The sequence below is a fragment of the Lemur catta genome, chromosome 6 (assembly GCF_020740605.2).
Source record: "Lemur catta isolate mLemCat1 chromosome 6, mLemCat1.pri, whole genome shotgun sequence".
NCBI lineage: Eukaryota > Metazoa > Chordata > Mammalia > Primates > Lemuridae > Lemur > Lemur catta.
The window spans coordinates 47,740,457-47,763,399 of NC_059133.1; the positions used below are offsets into that span (position 1 = coordinate 47,740,457).

A 22,943-nucleotide genomic window follows, 5' to 3' on the forward strand; every position below is an offset into this window, starting at 1 on the left:
AGACATTTTCTGCACTGAGCAGCTGGTTTACATCATTTTGACAAAAAAATTCATGATATTCATTCTGGATGGAAGTTGGAGAAACACATATTTCACTGAAAAGTGTTATTTTTAGTAGTATTTGAATATTTTTGCTTTTATGGCCACAATTTCTGCATCTGGAGTAGAGCTTTCATCTATCATACGATGACCTTGAGCTGCTGAGGAAAAATGTATCTTCAGTCTATATTCAATCATTTTCTCTTGAACTCCACTGATAAATGGAAACCAATGTACATTTTACAGGATCCCAGAACAAAGACGGAACTCAGACGGGTATTTTAGCAGAGCATTCGAGTACTTACTGATTGAGGAAGGCAAAGAGGTACCTCATCACTATCAGGACCGACCTGGGCAAGGTGAGGAGGAGTTTGCGGATGTGCAGCGCCCTCTCATAGAGATTATCTATTCCTACAGACAGAAGATGACATGGTCAGGGGCCTTTCACTTGGCACACTTACAGCAGAACACTGCAGTACACATATTACAGGTGCACATCTGAACATAAACCCTTGCTCTTGGGTGAGATGTAATTGTAACCAACACAGTGAGGAAGTGATTGGCTGGGGTGTACCACTCCGACCCTCACTGTTTTCTCTGATTTTCATGGTATTGGTCTTGGCTTTGAGTAAGTTAGAGTCTTCTAGATTTAAAAAATCATTTTCCCCTTGCTGTTTATTCTAAAATTTGCATCTGATATGGTTTCAACTCCTTTCTGCTGCATGTTAACAAAAGTAGATTTCTGGGACACAGCACCCCTCCTCCAACCATTATGCATTAACTCATCATATATTTATTTGTTTATTCTATCATCCGGGCAATGTGCCATGTTTTGAATCTCTCTTTTCTCAAAACTACCATAGCATTTTATTTATATGATTTTTTTTCACCTTGTATTATACTATTTCTTCAACTTTGTAAACAAATACCTTAGGGCTGGGGTTCAAGCACTGAGTTAAGCATTAAGAATACACAGGGATATGATTTCTACCCTCAGAGAACGTACATCTGGTGTTTACGGTTATTTATTTCCTTATCCTGTCTTTCCTGTGGGATGGTGAGCTTCCTGATGAGACGAGTACCTGGGACTTCCTAGTATTACTTTACCTCTTTACTAGGAATACAAATTGTCTAAAATGCCTCAATACTAAAGTGCTTACAAACAAGAGCAAAAAGGTTACTTTTATTCATTATTTGCATAATTATATATATATATATTTTACAACACATTTTCACATTTGTTATCTAACTTTATGGGAACAACACCACTGTGGAATAGGTAGGGCACACACTGCCACCCCCATTTAACAGATTAGGAAGATGAGACCTGGGTAAGTGGCCTACATTTCTGAAGTTTCCTATAGTTTCATATCATTATATTTGTTCTTAATTGCTCTTGAGCTATTCATGTATCCTACTTGAAAATTCTCATTCCTTAGCTTCTGACACCATAGTCAATTGATTCTCCTTAATTTTTTTTTTTTTTTTTTTTTACCTTCTCCCACCCACAAATGTGGATATGCCTCAAAGATTTCTGCCTGGTTCTCTTCAGTGACAACCTCATCCAGTCTCAAGGTTATGAACATCACTTCTAAGATTATGGTTTTCCTGCTTCATTCTTCTCCCTTATATAGAAGTCCTGTTTCTACCTCTGGCTATCTCACGGATAATTTCCTAATTGAAGTCTTCTATTATTTCTAGCTTGGACCATCATAATACTCTTCTAACTCAGTTTCCCTTTCCAATTTCTCTTAAACCAGTGGTTCTTTACCTTGACTTGGATTCACCTGGGGAGTTTAAAAACCCTGATGCCTTTTATGCAGCCAAGGTTGATAACCCCTGCCTTAATTACTCATGCCAAGCTCATTTCCCTGGATTCTTGAGTGCCAACCCCAGCTGCTTTCCACCTATTATCAAATCTGGGCATTTTATTTTTCCCTCTGCACAGCTGAAAAGGTGTGAAAAATGTATTAGGAATATTCCTAACCACAAATGAGTTTGCAAAACAACCAATAATTTATCAGAATTCCTGGGAAAAAATACTTCCATTCCTGCCTTTAAGTATGCTACAGTTGTAACTCTAGCTCTGTCATCATTTAGAAAATGCAATTTCAGAAACTCTTTAATCAGAATATAAATAAAACATCATCATGCGATTAACATTCCTGTAGCATTTTTATTCTTTCAATATAAACATATAATTAGTAATAGTGGGAAATAGTATGATATTAGCAATATTGAAGTGGATATACTATATTCTGCCTTTTTATTTGTAAAGTGTTTCAAAATGAAAAAAATATAACACTATGAACAAGACAGATTAGGGTCACATCTATTGAGTATAAGTACTTTGTTTAATACATTCTAGGCAATGGTCTTGATTTTTTTCTTAAAGAGGAAGATGCTTTTTAAAAAAAAAGGAGTTATTAAACAGGTGCATAAATTCACTCAGGCCACAAGAACTCAATAATTAAGTTAACAACATTTCAACCCAATTCAGTCCCAGAGCCCCAGTAGGATCAAAACATGTCCCAGAGTAAGCTGTTTATCTTTCATGACAACTTCGTGTGACACTTGAGAAACTACTTTGTACAGAGAGGGAAGACGAAATACCTACAGATGAAGTGATTTTCAAGTCATTGAGAATTTAATAGGGAGGCTTTTGTATCTATAAATACTATATATTTAGACAGAGCTAAAAGATTATCTCATATCAGAAATTCACTGGTTAAGTTTATTACTTGAAATAGCTGATTTTTTTTTAAAAGTACGATGTTGTTGTTGCTTTAAGTTAAAGAGTAAAAAGATGATTTAGCACACCTGTATCTAGAAAGTCCATCTCTAAAAATGAAAATTAAAAAAAGCCCTCAAAGGTAAAATTAAACATATTATGATCCGTTCTTCAAACAACAACAAAAAATTTCTGCTATTATTTATTGAGGAACTTGGATGTTTCAAGAGTTCAGTCGCCTGATTCTCCAAGCTAATCCTCACTTTAAGTTAAAATCAATTATTAGGGACAGGATTTTAACAAAAGGACAAATAGCATAACGATTCTACTTATGCAAAGTACCTAGAATAGGGAAATTCACAGACAGAAAGTAGAATAGACGTTGCCAGGGCCTAAAGCCGACAGGGAGATGGGGAGTTATAGTTTGATGTGTACAGAGTTTCTGTTTGGGAAGATGAAAAAGTCCTGGAAATGGGTAGTGGTTGCGTAACACTGTGAATGTACTTAATACCACTGAACTGTATACTTAATAATGGTTACAATGGTAAATTTTATGTCATATATATTTTACCACACTTACAAAAAAAAAAAAAAAAGAATTAGGGGCCTGTGGGATGCAAATGAAAAATGTTAGGAGAGAAAAGCAAAAGGAATAGAAAAGAGTGATACCAAAAGACTAGATAAAATTATGTGAGGCAGACATACATTCTCTCCAACTATAGTAAACATAAAGCAAAACAGAATTGCTGGCGAACGTTCCTCAAGTAGCAGCAAGTCTCTCTGTCTCAAAGGCCTCAGACCATGATGGCTGTGAGCAGGACTCAGAATTTTACCTGGTTGGCCACTCAACAGGCTTGCAGCGTGCATCCTGCAGGAGCTTCACTCTGGGACAAATGACTCATTTACTCCCCTGAGTCCAGTTAGCGGGTCGAAATTTATGGTTGCTACTGACACTCTGATTAATGTGCATTCCTAGCTGGCTCTGAGTGTGGCAATTCATGGTCTTTCACAATTTTATGCTGGATGAGAAGATAGATCTTTTCTTCCTCTCAGAAAAGTTGTCAGGGAGGAAAACCAGTATTTCATTTGGATTTCTTTTAAGCTGTGCTTTGTTTCCATAATTCAAGAGCTCATGTAATTAGGTAAAAGTGGCACTCATCCAGTCTTGATCACATGCTCAAAGCTCCCTAGGCTAATTTATGTTCTTTTCTTAGCAAGGCAAGGCTCTCATGTTAGCGTCCCAACTTCCCAGCCATGGGGGTTTGACAGCTCCGTGTAAATGCATGTGAAAAATTCACCACAAAAACACAAGTTACTTCAGAAAATAGCAATAAGTTCAAATGACCATTACTCTGAAAATGCCAGTTCTTCTGTGGCTCTATTTGCAAAAGTATTTGTTTGCCAGAAAACAAATAATAAATCACAAGATGCAAATTTATCTTTAGGTATGAAGACAAGGAAGGAAATTCCTTGGTGGCCACATTTAGAAACTGTTTATTTAACAGCGGGCACACAAATATTTCTGAGCTCCATAGCCCAACGAGTAGCATTCAAGGTGAATGTATCAGCCCTAGGACATTTTTAGGTTCACTTTAACAATATTATGGTGTTAACTGCGTGTGTGATAGTGTATGTGCCTGAATAAAAGGGAAAGAAAAACTGGGGGATGTTCTAGTACATTTGGATGGATCTTAGCCCAGCTTTGAGATGAATTACCAGTTGCCCTCCTAAGTAAGAACTGAAATGCTTGGAAATCTCTGTAATTAACTGTACATAGACTGACTTCTGTGAATTAAACCATTCCTTTCTCTCCTTATTAAATAATAGCACTATAGAAATAAATACATAAATGTTTCTTCTTCTACTGAATTATCATATTGAGGTTGGTAAAGAAACTGTGTCTTAGCCTATAGAGCTTTACCTATTCAGTTCAGACAGTCTGTTAAATATTTTTAAGGATAAAATAAATTGTAAGAACATTATTATAAGGCATTAAACAGGAATTTAGAGTTAAGAGAGAAATCCACCATGTAGGTCAATAAAACTGAAAGAATTTTTTTTTTTTTTTTTGAGACAGAGTCTCACTCTGTTGCCCAGGCTAGAGTGAGTGCCGTGGCATCAGCCTAGCTCATAGCAACCTCAAACTCCTGGGCTTAAGCGATCCTACTGCCTCAGCCTCCCGAGTAGCTGGGACTACAGGCATGTGCCACCATGCCCGGCTAATTTTTTTTTGCTATATATATTTTAGTCGGCCAGATAATTTCTTTCTATTTTTTTAGTAGAGGCGGGGTCTCGCTCTTGCTCAGGCTGGTCTCGAACTCCTGACCTTGAGCGATCCACCCGCCTCGGCCTCCCAGAGTGCTAGGATTATAGGCATGAGCCACCGCGCCTGGCCAAACTGAAAGAATTTTTAACAACAAAACATACATTAGACCACCAGGGAAAGAGTTAAGAAGCTTTTTTCATGAAACAATGAAAATGGCAAATAGATTTATGTGCTAAGAGGTTCATCAAAGTATTTGGTATAATTGCAAAATCACTGGAAACAATCTAAAAGCCTAAAACTAGCTTATTTGTTACATAAAATGGAAATCATTATATGGCTGCTAAAAGCTATATTTTGAAAATATATACTTATATGGGAAAATGTTAATAATATCATTAAGCTTAAAAAGTCATTTATAAAGAGCCAGTATGGCATGATACAATTTTTTACAACAGCTTTATTGACATATAATTCATATACCACATAACTTACCCATTTACATTGTATAATTCCATTATTTTTGGCGTAGAGTTGTGCAACATCACCTCAATCAATTTTATTTTGTCTTACTTTTATTTTTTATTAATTCCTCTTAGAGACTTGATCAATCAATTTTAGAACATTTTCATCAACTCAAAAAGAAACCTCATATCTATTAACAGTAAATTGGTATGATACAATTTGTATTAAAAGTACATAGGAGTCGTATATCCATAAAATGGAATATTATTTGGCAATCAAAGGAAATGAAGTACTGATACATATGACAACATGGATGATCCTGATAAACATTATGCTAAGTGAAAAGCAGTCACAAAACATCACATAGTGTATAATTCCATTTATATGAAATGGCCAAAGGCCAGGTGGGCGTGGTGGCTCACACCTGTAATTGTAGCACTTTGGGAAGTCAAAGGCGAAGGATCGCTTAAGGCCAGGAGTTCAAGACTAGCCTGGGTAACATAGTGAAACCCCCATCTCTACAAAAAAAAAAAAAAAAAATTAGTGGTGTGTGTACCTGTAGTCCCAAGTACTTGGGAGGGTGAGGCAGAAGGATCACTTGAGCCCAGGAGTTCAAGGTTACAGTGAGCTACGATCACACCACTTGGGCAACAGAGTGAGACTCTGCCTCTTAAATAAAAAGAAAGAAAGAGAAAAAGAAAGATATGGCCAGAACAGGCAAATCTATAGGCAGAAAGTAGATTAGTGGTTGCCTAGGGCATGGGGTGGTGTTGGTTATGGGTAAACGGGAAGTGATTGCTAATGTTTGCTAATTGGAGTTTCTTTTTGGGGTAACAAAAAATGTTCTAAAATTGATTGTGGTGATAGTTGCATACTCCTGTTACTATACTAAAAACCACTGAATTGTACTCTTTAATGGATGAATTATATAGTATGAGAAATATATCTCAATAAAGCTGCTAAGTTTATTTTATAATTTTACATTTATAATTTTTCTACAGTACCACATATTAATTGCATAATAAACAATTATTTTTAAAATGCACTGATGCCTATTTGATGATTTTAAGTAATTACTGTTACTTTTTTAGGGTACAATAATGCTATTATGATTATGTTGTATATTAATACATAACATATTTGCTGTTTGTTGTATACAAAATGCATATATATTACCACCATTGGTTCTCTCTGGGGAGTGGCATTATGGGGAATAATATTTTATTCTCTGTGCTTTTGTCTATTTTTCAAGTACTCTAAAATGATTACATGTTAGTTTTTTAATAGAAAAAATGCCTCCCTAAAAAAACTTGCCTCATATCCAAGTAGTCACCTAAATAACGCATAATGCAAAATGAAGTGCAAATGTTTCATCTGGGCTCACAGCATCAAGGCAGCCAGGAAAAACCATGAATTACTTGAGTGGCTCTTCTAGAACAAGTCACTTGAACTTATGCCCTAGGGAATCTTAAAGCCATGGTACATGAACATTCTAGAAGCTGCCCAGACTTTGTGGGTATAACCTGGAGCATTCACAAAACCAGTCATAAGGTGGATGGTTTAAAAAAAAAAAAAACCCACAAAAAAACAAAACAACCCTTGGGTAAGAAACTGAGAAACTATCAAGTTTGTCATTTCAAATTTATATCGCATTTGATTTCACCATGTCTTCATTCAGATAAGTAATTTTTTAAAAGAAAGTTATACATTGGGAAAGAATAGTACAAATTTAAAAATAAAGAATGCTAAGATAAATTCCCTTTTACTACTTATATTTGTAAGCTTCCAAAGAATGTGGTCATTTAGGGGTGTGAAGCATAAACATGGCCAGATAATAATGCCCCACACAAAAAAAACTTTCCCCAAACATCAAAAAATAGGTAAGCAAAAAGTAGTGGGGACTCCAGAGACTTACGTAAACTCTTAGAAAAGATGAAGAAAGAAGAGTTTTCTATGTGAAATAACTGTCACAGGAAATTACCTTAATGGAGAAAAACCCAATTCTGGCAATGCTACAAGACGACAAGGGTAAAAACAGTCTATCATGCAGATCTTTCTTTCCCCTAAAATTTCTGAACCTTTATCATATACTAACTTATACTGCATTTACTTGTAAATTTCTTATCTTTCCTGCCATGTTTTATGCCTCTTAAATGCAAGCATCAAGTCTTTGAATCCCCAGAAAGTTTTGCACATTATAGGCAATTAATCCACGTGGTTCAAATCATCAAAAGTTTGTAATGATGTATTACACTATTCTCAAAGACTTTCTTGAAAATCTAGGAAGAATGCAGCTACATCATGGTCACGTTGGTAAAAGAAAATGCTTGCCTAGAGATAAATCAATAATATTCTGGAATCCTCTCTTTTTTAAGAGGTTAGATGCTAGAGGAAAAGGCGTTGTTATATAAAGAGGTTGTTAGTGCCAATATGCGTTCTTGAAAAACCTCCCATTCTGCAAAACTGTGCACTAAAAATAACAAGACCTATGGGGGAAAATAGAGCTGGTGCAGACTGCTCAACATTTATGAAACTTTGTAACTAGAGCACTAACAAAAACATTCACAATCCTATTCAAAATACTAGCACAATTAAATCTGTACTGGCACGTGCACCTAGCATCCTCTGTGGCCTTAAACCCCAGGGCTCCTGCTTTTTCCTTCAAGATGTAGGTCCTAGAGGGCATTCATTTCCAGTAGAGACCATTTTCATCAAAATTAATCCAAGATTATTAATCCACTGACTTTCATTAATCTATTATTTTAATACACAGGTGTTTTTGCAGCTTCTTCATCTGCACTTGAGCACTGCAGGTATTGCTTGCATGAATGAAAGATACTTCTGTGGATTTTCTGTTTTTTTCCTTACAGTTTACATACTTGGTAAACCTGACTCTAATTGTAAGAAATCTTGACCTTGATTGTTACAAAGCATTTAATGTTCTGGGAAAAATCATGTTGGAACCAGTATAATTTCTGGGTTACACTAATATTTCTAAATGCACGTGAAATAATTACATCAAAGAAACTCATGTTTAGCAGAACAGACAAAATTAGTAACTAATCCAAGTATTGTCACCTGGGACCTGAGTTTATAGTAGGGGTAGTTGTAATAGTAGCAATGCTGACAGCCAGCAACACTTCTTGAGGTTTACTATGCCAGGCATGATGTTAAACCCTCTACATGGATTATCTCTTTTATTCTTCACACATGCAGATAGGTGAAGAAACGGCTATTTAATAAGATTAAGTATTAATCTTCACTCCAGTTTACCAGGTTGGTAAGTGGCAAAGCTAGGATTTGAACCCAGATCTTTCTGACTCTATGGCCTCAGTCATTAATAACCACAATGAAATACTATTTTTTGTCTCATGAAAGTGTGATTCTATAACGGTAACTGACAGGGTGACTCAAGGCTTTTTATCCAACTGGTACATATAAATGTTAAAGTTGATATGGTGTATGGACCTACAAAACCGCTAAGCATTGTAGAGTACTTATTATTTTTCCAGACTTCAGCTTTCTGGCTAGGATATGAGGGAATCTCTGGACATGGCCAAAGAAGAATTCCAGAAGTGAGACACTTCCTTTTCAGTTCTTTCCAGCTGGGTCATAGGTTCGTTGTGATGACTCAGGCTATGCGAGGGCCTTGGAATGGACATGCAGGCAGACTTCGAAATTCCACACGGGACATCTGACTGGGGCGTCGGGGGAGGATTATGACCAGGGAATTCATATCCAACTACAGCCAGGACTTTAGGTGCGGATGCCAACAAAAGAACTTGTGGTGAAATCTTGACTCTTCATTTCATTTCAATTCACTTTAACTTGCTATGGGTCTGGAATTAACTCTGCTAAGTGTGAGGGCTTCAAAACTGAATAATCCATCGAGACCTCACAGGTCTGTGGAGCTAATTGCAGGTCTTTCATTGAACATACTCTGTGCCAGGCACTCTTCTTGGCACTTCATATGTATTAACTCATTTAATTCTCACAACCCTATAATGTACGGACTAATGTTCTCCCTATTTTATATATGAGGAAACCGAGGTGCAGAGAGCTTAAGAAACTCACCTAAGGTCCTGTAGCAGATAAGGTATCGATATACCCAGGGGAATATTATTAACAGTAGAGGAGAAAGTGATTGATCCTGGGGAGGACGGTGTTCTGGGAGGAGTACCAGCTCAGCAAAGCCTTCCTAGCAGATGTCAAATGGCTATCAGGGACAGCAGGGGGAACAGCACGGGCAAAGGCATGGAGGTGGGACATGGCCTGCCTTGCGTACAGTTTGCTATTGTGAAATAGACAGTAGACAGGATAAGGTCACAGGAGATACTGCACAGCAGCAGGAAGAGAACAGATAAAGGAAGAATTCAATTCTATGAATTGGCCATACCAAGGGGTTTGTTTTTATGTGGGAAATATTGAAATAGGTTTTAAAGAGGGGAGAAAGCAAGTAACCCAATTTTCTTTTTTGGATCTAGCTGCTATGTGGAGAATGAAATTATGTGGGCCTGGCTTGGGGAGGTGGGGAGGGCAAAGTGGGGGACAGAAGGCAAAACCTAAAAGTAGAGACCATTTAAGAGACCATAACAATAGCCCCAGTGAGAAACCAAGGTGATAGGGGTGGGGAAGGAGGAATGAATAGTGAGATTCTTTTGTGGCCAAGTCAATAGGACTCGATTCAAGTAGGGCAAAAGGGGACTGGGGGGGAGGTTTCTTCATCAGGAGTAAAGATTGATATTATACCACAGAACCTAAGGAGACATGACAACTAAATGTAGTGTGGCATTCTGGAACAGAGAAAGGACATTAGGGGAAAAAATAAGGAAATATGAATAAATGATGGACTTCAGTTAATAATAATGTATCAATATTGGTTCATTAATTGTAACAAATGTATCACACTGATGTAAGATGTTCTTAATATGGGAAATTGGAGGGGGGGGCAGACTTTTTGTACTATCTGTGCACTTTTTCTACAGGTCTAAAACTATTCTAAAAAATAAAGTCGGCCAGCATGGTGGCTCACACCTGTAATCCTAGCACTTTGGGAGGCTGAGGTGGGAGGATCACTTGAGGCCAGGAGTTCAAGACCAGCCTGGGCAACATAGCAAGACCCCATCTCTATAAAAACAAAAAAATTAGCTGGGCATGGTGGTACACGCCTGGTGTCACAGCTACTCAGGAGGCTGAGGTGGGAGGATTGCTTGAGCACAGGAGTTTGAGGTTGTAGTGAGCTATGATTGTGCTGCTGCGCTCTAGCCCGGGCCACAGAGCAAGACCCTGTCTCTAAATAAATGAATAAATAAATAAACAATTGTAGTTGGGGACTTTTACACTATTCTCTCAACAACTGATAGAACTAGACAGAAATCAGCAAGGGTGTAGAAGAATTCAACACCATCAGCCAAGTGTATTTAATCAATATCTATACAATATTTCACACAACAATAGCAGAATACACATTCTTTTCAAGCACCCACAGATCATATACCAAGATCATATACCCTATCTTTGGTCATAAAACAAACCTGAACAATTAAATAATTGGAAAAAATAAAGATTGATCCTTATGAAGCTATGTGATTGAAGTCAGCTCTAGACTCTTGCCTGGGAACTTGAACTTAAAGGGGCACTGCATTTTAGATGCATGATTGTGGTTAATAACTAATTCTTGGTATCATTATTTTCACCTTTCTTTGTACAGGGTCGAAAGCCCCCACTGAAGTAAACAGGAATGCTTTATTTTGCTGCTGATGATTGGTTTCATGATAGATCACACACAATCCCCAATCCCAGAGCAACTCTGCCTATTAGCTTGGGATGCCCACTGACAGATAATTACCACCTGGTGTTCCGGCCCCGTAATAATGTTCTTTTATCTCACTTTACCTTACTCCTTGGAATAACATCCAAAGATAGATAAATTACTCCATCCTAAAACTGGTTCAGAGGACCAAGAACCAAAGCCAAGAAAAAGTTACGTTTCTCAGCTTACAACTTTCTCCTCTCCCTTAGGCGGTTGGCACCTGCCTTTCTGCTTTATTCCAGCCATAAGTGGGAATCTCCTGGCTCTTGGAGCCTAGAGGATGTTCAGGAGGAAAGCCCACTCAGCTACAGGCGTGGCCACAGCTGGGGGGATGACTCGAGCTGGTTCCAGAAAGAAAACAAATGGTCTCAGAAATTTGGTGGTAATGAGGTAACGGCGGGGTGAGGGTGTACAGAGGGGGCCAATGCCTTTTCCAGGAAGTTGGTTAGTGAAACAATTCTGGTGGGAAAAGACTTAAAAAAAAAATCCACTTACTGATACAAGAAATCAGATCATTAAATCTTTCCTTAGGAAAGAGGGGGTTTTCCAGCCCACGGAAATAGAGCTTTAGAACGCCAGCAACTGAGTTAATGTCATGGTTACTCTGGTCATCAGCCAAAGGATTTTCACCTAAACAAACAAACAAAAAAATTAGTTACATGTATAGTGCTTCTCTTCTTTCCTCTGAGCAAAAATACATTTCTAGATACACATTCATTGCTATATATACATGTATCTTTTAATTATGCTTTATGAAAAATTATATGGTACTAAAATTAAAATAATTGGTTCAGATATCCCACCCCATGGTTAACCTAAAAATAGTTGGCTAAAATAAAGCTTTTTTTTTTTTATCTTATGCTACCAAATAATCCCTTACAAGTTACCCAAATCTTAAAATAAATATTGTGGGATTTATAATTTTACCAAACTTTTTTTTTTTAAGCTGAAATCTGTAATCTTAGTTTGACATAAATTCAAAAATTACATTCTGTGATTCTTATCCTACTGGGGAAAAGACACACTATAAGTCTGTCTGGCTATGCTATATGGGTCAGCAAAATTTATCAGAGATTTCATAGGCTCCACCTAATTGTGAACACCTATAATTAAATAAATAGGTGTTTCCCAAACTGGCATGGTGGTACATTTGAAAGCCTTCTTGAGCAGTGGGAGACTCTGAAATCAGATGGAGGAATTTGAAAATGTACCCTTTGTGTCACCCAGGAGTTTGTATATAAAGCAGAAATTTTAAAAATATGTCACAAATATAAAATTATATTGTTCTTTATGGCATGCAGTTTTAAAATATTAGGTAACTAGTCTGGCTAGTCCACTTTCCCGAGAATTAAATTGAGATGAAATCCATAAGAAGTGCAATATAATATGTAGCCTTAAATCAAGCTCCATTTTTTTATTCACAGGTCTATTCCTCCCTTCTAAAGTTCACAAAAAGTGTGCGATGCATTTTAACATATTTTTTTGCCTCTTGGGGCAATTTATTTTCATGGACCTATCGTTCGTTTTTCTCTGCTCCTAGGGCAGGAAATCACTGAACATGAATTTACTAGCATTTTTTTGTTTGCCCACTGTAAGAAAACCTCATCCAAACAGATCACAAAAAAATAAATGCCAGGGGAATCTCCAAGGAAAAATAATAGCACATTTTGCCTGTGGTGGCTGGCACAGGAACCTGATACTTTACCACACTGTGACTTATCACCCTGACTCTGGTCAACATAAGAGACTTGGCACATGTGGCCATTGGTGGGAGGCTGCTCTGCTCTACACATCGTATCCTTCACAGAACTCGGAACAGGAAAATACAATGTGGCCCCAAGTTCACCTCTTCAGCCAAGGCTTCACATTTTAAAGGCTCTATGCCAAGTCTGGGCCAGGGGAAATGGGATACAGAGAGAGAGAAGGTGAAAGCTCCAAATCCATTCGAGGATCACCCTGCTTTCTCACCTTGACCTCCAAGCAGAGGAAGGAAGATACAGATGCATCCAGAAGTAGGTGCAATAGAAATCATCACAACTGGAGAGCATTAGTAGCTAATAGGTATCATTAATGAGTCAGGCATTTTCATGGATGATACCTAGTCCTCATAACACTCTTGCAGTTTTGCAGGTGAGGAAACCGAGGCCAAATAGGAATTGAGTTACTTTATCCAAATCACACAATTAGTAAATCAGAGTTTGATTTGATTCTAGGTCTGCCTGATGGTAAAGACTGTGGTTTTGCTAAACGTAACTAGTTAACAGTTCAGTAAAATGTATTTGACAGCAAATATGAATAAGAGTAAGACACCAACTAGGGTCACAGGGAAGGAGGCTGGGGATGGTAATAAGAAGAAGGAAAAGAGCTCCTCCCAGCAAGAGCAGCTGGGCGGCTGGGAGCAGCTGCCTCCCACATAGGCTATGTAGGCCCAGGGCGGCCCTTGCCCCCTTTTAGGACCCCAGCAGGCACGACCTTTGATACACATGCCGCAGATTATCAACATCAGTTTCAAGCCAGGACACAAAGCTCATATGCTTTTATATTGTTAATAGTAAAGACTTATGATTTGGGCCTCATCTCTCAGCTCTTCTGAATAGATTCTTACCTTAGCATACACAGTGAAGTAAATGCAAACAGAAAGGTATTGAGGATATGCAGAATGAGGGCCACTTCGGTCTACAGGACATGATGACTTTTTAACATGGTTTGCTTATAGGTATAGACATGCAATTACCTCTCTCAAATGAATTTTTAATGTCATTGACTTCCACCTGGGAACCAGACACTCTGAAAATCCCCTGATGCTGAAGACCTAAAGAGGATAGAAGAGACAGAGGATGAAAAACTCCATCACATCCTCTAGGTCTCCCTTTTCTCAAGAATTAAATGCAGAAAGATATGTTTACTGCAACACCTCTAGTGATTTTTTTAAATAGGAATTCTGTAGTTTATGGCTTACCATAGAGATTGATGAACCGAATACAGCTTTCCACAATGAGGGGGATAACCTGCCCTGAGTCCTGGGTAAAGAGATGGAAACCAGTTAACCTCAAAGGAGGGGTATAAATCCCACACAATAATAAAGCTCACAGTTTACTGGTAATTAAAGACTGATTTTTACCCTTTTAGATGATCATTTCCGAATCTACCCCCTCTAAAATCTTCCATAAGGCAAAAAAAAAAAAAAAAGTGAAAGAATTTATATTTCAACAAAGGTATATTTCAGTTCTGGAGCAAACCAATAAAATACTTTTAAGGCAATCCTGTTCCAACTTACTCTGCTGTGTCTAGAGATGTCAAATAGTAATCCATCTTTTTAACTTATATTTAGGCTCACATGCCAAAATGAATAAATAACTAATTTTTTGAAAGCTTATTTATATAAGTGGGATGGACTTAAAAGGCAATCCCTGTATTATAATCATAGCATCTAATGTTGTACTAGTCACTAACGACAACCTTTCAGCCATCCCACAATCCTCTCCACAACATCCCTGACAGTCTACCACCTAGGTGGCGACAGTCTATATCTACCTATGTCTGTAGAGACATGATATGAGAATTGTTTCATAGGTAATGAAAACGTGTCATGTATTTAGTTTGCATCAGAACTTACTCATCCTTATAGACTTTTCATTGTTATTTTTTCATGTTTTAAGAAAAAAGAACAAGGTTGCACAAACGTACATCCCATTAGATCTCGTTTTCTTAGGAAGGAACGTTTTCTGGCCTTCCTCCCCTACATCTTGTAAAATAGTCACTGCCCTCTACAGAACAAATGTAAATTCTGGAAATGCTTTCAAACATGTGTAGGATGACAAATGAGATGAAAGAGCTGCTGAGGTCACAGATAAATATGTATCAATGCCATGCACTCTATGGAGTTAAAGAAGGTTACTGACTATGGAATTATTTTTCATGTACTTTTAAGACTCTGCTCTTTCAGGTATTAGATCTTTAAAAAAAAAAACATGGGGTTTCAAAATGGTTAGCTGACATCAGATATTAATTCATGAGGAGTTTTATTCTGAAACGCAAGAAGAACTTGGTTGTCTTAATATATTAGAACAATTCAGAACTCACTAACCTTTCCAATTAAGCAGCAGGGGAAGGATTGGGAATATGCAGTTCAGCAATTTAAACTCCTTACTATTCCTAGAATGGGTAATACACTTCTCAAGGAATAGCTTTATTTTAGCTTTTAAGACAATCTAATCAGTGTATAAACCGGTTAATGGCTCAATTACTTCTGGAGCCTGTATTAAGTTTCTCTAATTAGTCAATTTGTTTTAGGAGCATAAATTTTATTAATTTCTTAAAGAAGAGTCTTAAGAATAAAAACACGTTTTAGTGTGGATGAGTTGGCTCAAGAACAGCCATGTAATTACATCAAAACTTATCGATTCTGTGAGAGGGTTTTTAAGATACACGTGTGTTTTAGGGGAAGAAAACTTTATAGGAACAAATCATGTAACACTGTACTCTAAAAAAGTAAAAAAATATTTAGATGTAAGTGATAAAAGAAGAATATTAGTTTACATCTCTGCTGAACTTAGTATTAAAACAAAAAGAAAAACAAAGAGAATTCAAGGTTATTAAAAGGAAAATGTTTGCACTAAGAAAGTTCTAAATAAAAATGTCTTGGGCTTTCCTATTAAAAAACATTTTTGTCTTTATATTTAAGTCTGTAATTTCACATCTTTTAGCTATTATCAGCATTTCATTCATATAAAATGAGTTTTGTAATCAAAAAGTAACAAGAGTGTGTGTTTTAATTTTATGGGTGCCAGGCATTCAGGTAGAAAATATTTTACAAAAAGTGAAACAATGGGCTGCACTCTATCTACCATTCAAAACAATCCCTTTGTGTCTCGGTTTCTCTATGGGAAAAAGGGAAAATGGTCTTGCTCTTGCTGTCTCGGTGATACTGTGGTCAAGCACTTTCCACAAGCGTAAAGAGAGCCCTCCGTGTTATTGCTGTTACCAAAGATCCTTCACCGTGCAAGCTGGGATGGTGCAGAGCGCATATAAGTGAATTTTCCATGATAACTGGTTTATTTCTTCCTTAGTACCTCAATTTGGTTTCCTTTAACTGCTCTTAATGAAAAAATTTTAAAAATATAATATGAGCTTTCCTATCATCTTAAGCAGCCATTCTCGTACTGCATTATCAAATATAACAGAAGCTTACATCTGCTTTTTGGAGTTTTTCTATGTTCTCTTTTCCTGCCATGCCATCAGCTGCACATCTCAATGCTTTCATTTTATCGTTCTTCTCTCTCCATCTAATTTGTCCCTGCTTATAAGCCATGTGCTGGGAAACTACATAATCAAATTTCACAATAATATTATATTAAATTAGAGTCAATAAGGCTCTTCTGGGTTTAAGGCTTAAGGCACTGGATTTGTGATGGCTATTTAGGTTGTCCAGTGGCTTTTCACTTAATTCCAGGGTTAGGGCTCATTTTTAAGGCTGCCCGAGTTTTCTAATCTATCTGTCTGTATGTATGTATCTCTCTGTCCATATAGATGCCACATGCACACACACATACACACGCTTATTTTTAAAGTATTAGTGCACACATTCAATAAACATCTGTCTTTAAAGAAAGTAAGGCATCTGTAACATATCATTAGGGGAGGTTATTAATGATGTGGTTTCCCACAAAAATTTAGTCTTCCGAAACACTGCAGCCCAGGTCATAAAATGTGAGCTGCAAAGAAGAAAGAAAGCCCTTTTCTTTTTTGTATAATTTACACCAGGGTCCATAATCCAGTATGAAATGTATATTGGGTATCTGACATTGACTTTCCTTAATAAAAGCCCTTGATCAAATTTGATACATTTGCCAAACACATAATGTAAAAACTAAAAATTTAATCTATGTATTTTTCCTAGAGAAGACTATTCCTTTCAAATTAGTGTTTGATTTCTGTAGTTTCTTTCTAGGTAAAGGCTATTTATACCCCTGTTTAATTTCCAACTGCAAACGTTTTTCTTTTAAAGACCTTAAAAATCTAAGTAAAGCCAAGCATGAGCTGAGCATGACTTGAAAATGATACCAACAGCGAAAGAGGCTGTGCCCTCATGTCCCTCTAGCACTATACCTGATGTCTCGTGTGCGAATTCCTTCGTCCTCGGCTAGAAGCATTATCAGAAATATAGGATGAAAAAGAAGACAGAGAGTAAACACAGCAGAGATACAAGATATAGACTACAGGGTCTTACAATTTATCCAATATAATGAATTCCTCAAGTCATGGGAAATAAAAACTCTTGCTGTGCTTCAGAGCTAGCCTAATGAATGGAATTTAAAATATTTTGTGCCATCTCATTTGCATGAGTAAAAATAAACCATTTTATCAGGTTGGTCTGTTCCTTTTTGTACAAATTATGGCTTTAAAAAAAATAAAGAGGGCTTTCTCTTTTGCCCACATAATAACACCCACATTTATTCCCTCTTCTGAAGGCACTCAAACCCAAATATTCTTTCCTCTCTGACTTCAGGAAATATTATATTGATTTTCTGGGAAAGCAAAGAGCCCCAGGACAGACTTGGACATAATGACCTGCCTCCTTTTATGAGAGGCTGAGACCATTATAGTGAGAAGTGTGGAGATCAGCCACCCAGATGGCTGGTGCCAGTACCTTGACGAATGTTTCCAAATCCCCATTAAACAACTTAGCATTATACTGTGAGCGGGGTCTGGACTTCCTGTGTTTCTGGGGCTTAGGGGGAACATTTGGAGGCCTAAGGGAAGGGAATATAATTACTGAGCATGGCAGAAATCAAACAATAAATGAAACACCCATAGGTCACATCAAAATTACAAAGCACGGGAATCTTAGGTATCCCCACCCCTGCCCATGGGGAAAAACAGTCCCTCCCTTTTCCCATTTATTTACTTTTACTTATGTATCAAAAAACACACAAGCTATTTACTCACACTGCAGTTTTCCTGTATGTCATAGCTGACGTTTGTTTGTTTGCTGGTTTGTTTAAAAATGATAAGCATTACACCAAATGGAATTGTGAGCTATTTGGCCAAATGTTACAAAGCAGCGTTCTTGTTACTTGGTTTACGAGTCACATAGTAAGACACCACCAGTGATAAAAATTAGGGCGCTTTCAGATCCCCAAATGAGAAATTAAATATAATATTTTTAGTTGTCACGTAATTCTTCAATGGAAGTAACATCACATCCATTCAATACCTCTCAGGGATTAGTGGGATTTTATTTTATGCAAAAGTAACTATTAATGGGTCACAAGTGAAAACAATAAAACTTTGGTTTCAATGTTGTTTCTGATGGGCAGGGTACTGGCTCACATGAATTATTTTTTCTTTGGAACAAACTATCCCACCACCCAAATATTTGCAGAGCAAGACGCAGTCGTTTATGTTGTTCTGGACTCGTCATCTCCAGTGTGTCTGTCTGCTTTGGTGGACAAGCCCACCTCTCTGTACCATGCACTGTATCCGGAAACCCTGCGTCACCTTGTACTGTAACTGCAGAGAGGGAACCTTCTGCTCTCCCCCTGTAGTGGAAAGAGGGCCAGGATTACCTGACTTAACTTCTCCAACTCTGCTGACTGGGATACATGGACGGAGAGCCCTGAGACCTCTCTCTGGAGGTTCCAATTTAAATTCTTTCTAAGTGCAAGGCTTATATGAGGATACACACCGCACTTGGGAATTATGTGAAACACTTCATTAAGCTGCAGACTCTCTAGGAAAAATTGCCTTTTTAGTTTATTTAGCTCAAGTTCAGAACGTCCAGTTGAGAAACAAAATCCCAAGAATTCATGTGGAAGCCCGACTAACTTCATAAGATACTACCACGGCAATCATGAGACGCGGGGGAACAAACCGGCTGATGCCGCCTTCCACAGCTAAATTCTAAGACTCTCCCAGCAGATGGGCTCATGTGACTAATGGGGCGTATAGCAAGCAGCACCTGAAGTCCTATGGTGCTTGAGAAGTTAAAAGGAGCCTTTGCAAGTATCTAGAAGCAAATATGGAAACTTCTACCAGGTAGCAAGCACCTCATGTCCTGCCACAGCTGAAGTTTCTGAAATCTCTCTCTCTTTTTTTTTTTTTTGAGACAGCGTCTCACTCTGTTGCCTGGACTAGAGTGCCGTGGCGTCAGCCTTGCTCACAGCAACCTCAAACTCCTGAGCTCAAGCGATCCTCCTGCCTCAGCCTCCCGAGTAGCTGGGACTACAGGCATGCGCCACCATGCCTGGCTAATTTTTTCTATATATATTTTAGCTGTCCATATAATTTGTTTCTATTTTTAGTAGAGACAGGGTCTCGCTCTTGCTCAGGCTGGTCTCGAACTCCTGAGCTCAAACAATGCGCCCACCTCAGCCTCCCAGAGTGCTAGGATTACAGGTGTGAGCCACCGCGCCCTTTTATACACCAAATTCTGGGCCCTCCATGGAGGAAGGAATCTGGTAGGTGTCAAAAAACAAAGCAACTAAGCATCAAAGAGTTTAACCATATGTGCTTGATTCCATCCACTCCTTTCATTATTTTGTAAGTGTTTTAAAAATGTGGATTTTATTTTTATTCAGGTATGGTGAAGCTAACAGATCAGGAGACAACTGCCATTGAAAAGATGCTGTTTTACTCATAGTTCCCAGGGAGGCTGCAGGGGGCGGTTGGGAGACAGAGGGAGCCAGGGGAAAATGCGGCCAGGCAGAGCCAGGGGAAGCAGGGCAGGGAGGTTTAGAATTGGCTAGTTTGAACCATGTCGGTGGGCTCTGGGGCCTGGTGATTATCTCTGGCATCTGGCCCTGGGGTAGTTAGGGAAGAGAACAGTGGCCCTGAGAGGGTGAACCTGATAAAGCAGGTGGCTGGGGGGCTGGGCTCTGGATCAGGTGGCTTCATACAAAAGCCACACTTGCAAGCCCGTCTTTACTACCTCTAGGAATTGGCTACTCTCTGGACGTGCCATCCTTCCACGGTCTACTAGGCCCCACGATTTCAAAGCATTAAATACAGAAACTGGAAACTGTGGAAAATGTGGATATTACAACAAGGTCCAACAGAGCTTCACATGTGGTGACATCTGGTGCAGTTGATCAAGCTGAGGGGATCGGAATTTTGTTTTGTCACTGACTCGTGGGGTCCGTCAATCTTGCAGCTGGAGCCAGAGCCTCCAGTGGCACCCAATAATCGTCCCCACGTGACTGGGAGATACAAGGTCACCCCTGGCTGGGGCTAATGGAGGGACGTCTTTTGAGTCTTCTACCAAAGGCCTGAAAATTGCCTCTCCCAAAGGTTCTAAAGCAGGAATTAATGTGAACAAACTAAAGTTGTGAGAGGAATTTGGAATTAAAATGAACTGCCTGCGTGCTTATCAAAGTGATTTCTGTGGTGGAGGTGGGTTATTAGGCAGATTGGTGCGTGGATGATTCTGGCACCACTACGCCCACATCAAGTGAACAGCGCCAGGGCCATTTGACATTCCAGTTGCGTGACTCAGTCTGGTTCTGTGCCTACCATGCAACTTCTGATAATTTGGTTTCCTGTATAGAATGCTCACATGAGAGGAAGTACCGGTCAGGTTGATGTGAATATCTAGTCTATCTGGCAATTACAGTTCTCACTGCAAATTTATATATTTGCATTCTTTTTTTTTTAAATCTTTTTTTGAAGTCCCTTACATTAATTATAATTTGGAAATAACAGGTAAAATAATTGAGAGTGCCAAGAGATACTATATGTGAAAAAAAAAAATCAGTATTTTTTTTCTTTTGTTAAGTTTAGAGAAGTCAGTAGCTGGATCTTTCTAGTTGGGTCACCAAGAAGTAAGAGGGGCTTTCTTATGAAGAAACTGCCCACCAGTAACATTATAGAACCTTGAAAAACAATTTGCCAGTTATGGCAACAGGCACACCAGGATTCTAAACGCCTCCCACCTCAAAGAGAACTCAACTTCACAAGTACAAAATTTTACTATGTTAATCAGAATAATTTCTGGCTGTTGCACAAATGGTGACATAGAAAAATAAAAGTTGCTACAAACATTCCCCAATCCAAATTAGAATCTTCCAAATTGGCTTTTCTTTCTTAGCAGTAGCTTCAAAATCCTTCCATGAATGAAGAAAGTACAATATGGGAATAGGTGTTAAAAGTTAAATTTTTAAAGTGAACCAAAAAGGACAAGATAGAGAGCTAAAAGCCTAAGGATATTCAATAAAGCTCTCATTTTTAATATGACTTAAGGGAAGGTAGGAGCAGAAAGTAATCGTACTTTCTACTTACAAACGTAGTAGATACAGACATATCGTTTTTAAATTAAACTATCAAATCAAAAGTCTTGTTAGACTATTTCTAAAAACTTAAAGTATTTTGGATGAGATGAACCAAGCTTGTTCAGCTTAGGTCTTTGTTACTGTCTCTGGTTATTAAAGAGCTTTACAGTTCCATTGGGAAACCCTTAGCAAGGCCAGAGCATATCTGGTCTTGTGAGAACCTCAAACATTTCATGTTGCTATGCTTTCTCAAGCCAAAACTGTCCTGCAAGTTCATTAACAAAATATGTTCATTCTTGCAGCATTGAAATAGTTGCTTCTTATTAAAGAGAAAAGAAAGCGAGATACACTATAAGTTATGATAAAATATTTTCCTACCTTGTAGTCATATATTCAGCTCTATGACCTGCAGGAAAAAAGAATTAAAATAAGTATATTGAATGGAATCCAGTGGAATGTACTTGGTAATCTTTTGTATCATCTTTCCCTTACTTGAAGATGCTGAGTTTATAATAACTTGCACATTTTATGGTAGAAAACATGAGGATAGCATATGAAGATAGACAAATAATTTAAAGTAAATATTTCATAAAATCCATACATAAAATTTAGTAAATTCTGTAGAGAAACATGTTAAACTTAGCAATTTGAAGCAGGGTTTTTTTGTTTTTGTTTTTTAAACAAACAAGAAATAGCTACTTGATCCTAACTGTAAGTTCAAAGATGAAATGCAAATAAAACATATCCCAGGTTTGTATGTTAGTTATTCTTTCTGTCTTGATTGATACTTGTAGGGGGGAAGTGGGGGGCCAAACAGGGTTGGGGGAACTCAATTTCCCTTAGACTAAATCGGTATTCTTTCTGTAATGGGAAGTCAGAGCACTGGGGAGAAGTCGTATTCTGTAATCAGAAATGACATTTGCAGATATTAAAGTACAAGGACATTAAATTATACTACATTCCACCAACCTGTAAGCTAAAAGTCTTTCATAAAGTTCTCTGTCCATTAAAACACGAGCTGCTTCTTACACATTTGGGCTTCTTGATTTGTTTTAAATGTAATAACAAGTCTGAATTTTTGTGGTGATCCCACAACCTGTGCTCATTTCAAGTTTGCATGTTTCTGTGGTTGCTGTCTGCTCTCTCTTATGTTTAAGGTGGAGCAGTGGGAAGGGGTGTGGGAGAGTTGAACCATTCAGCTGGGTTGTTTGCAAAATGGTGATACGGTCCTGAAATAGCTTGAAAATATAGCTGGCCTGGGAGGGTCATGTTGCAACACAAACAGGTGAGCCCAGCCCATCCTATCGTAGTGCCATGATTCAGACTTACAGGGCGAAGCCAATGTAACAATGGTGAAGAGAGCTAGCT

The 22,943-nt window shown here is 38.0% G+C and overlaps 1 protein-coding gene across 1 annotated transcript in view; it reads right to left on the bottom strand.

The window, feature by feature from the left end:
• Positions 1 to 22,943, bottom strand: part of SRGAP1 (SLIT-ROBO Rho GTPase activating protein 1) — a 256,277-nt gene that overhangs the window by 26,009 nt on the left and 207,325 nt on the right. Inside the window, exons 11-16 of the mRNA XM_045553445.1 lie at positions 21,954 to 21,981; positions 17,960 to 18,062; positions 14,270 to 14,330; positions 14,045 to 14,122; positions 11,806 to 11,940; positions 345 to 450 (exon numbers count right to left, since the gene is read on the bottom strand). Of these exons, the coding sequence (XP_045409401.1) occupies positions 345 to 450; positions 11,806 to 11,940; positions 14,045 to 14,122; positions 14,270 to 14,330; positions 17,960 to 18,062; positions 21,954 to 21,981 (511 nt within the window). The remainder of the gene's footprint in view (positions 1 to 344; positions 451 to 11,805; positions 11,941 to 14,044; positions 14,123 to 14,269; positions 14,331 to 17,959; positions 18,063 to 21,953; positions 21,982 to 22,943) is intronic.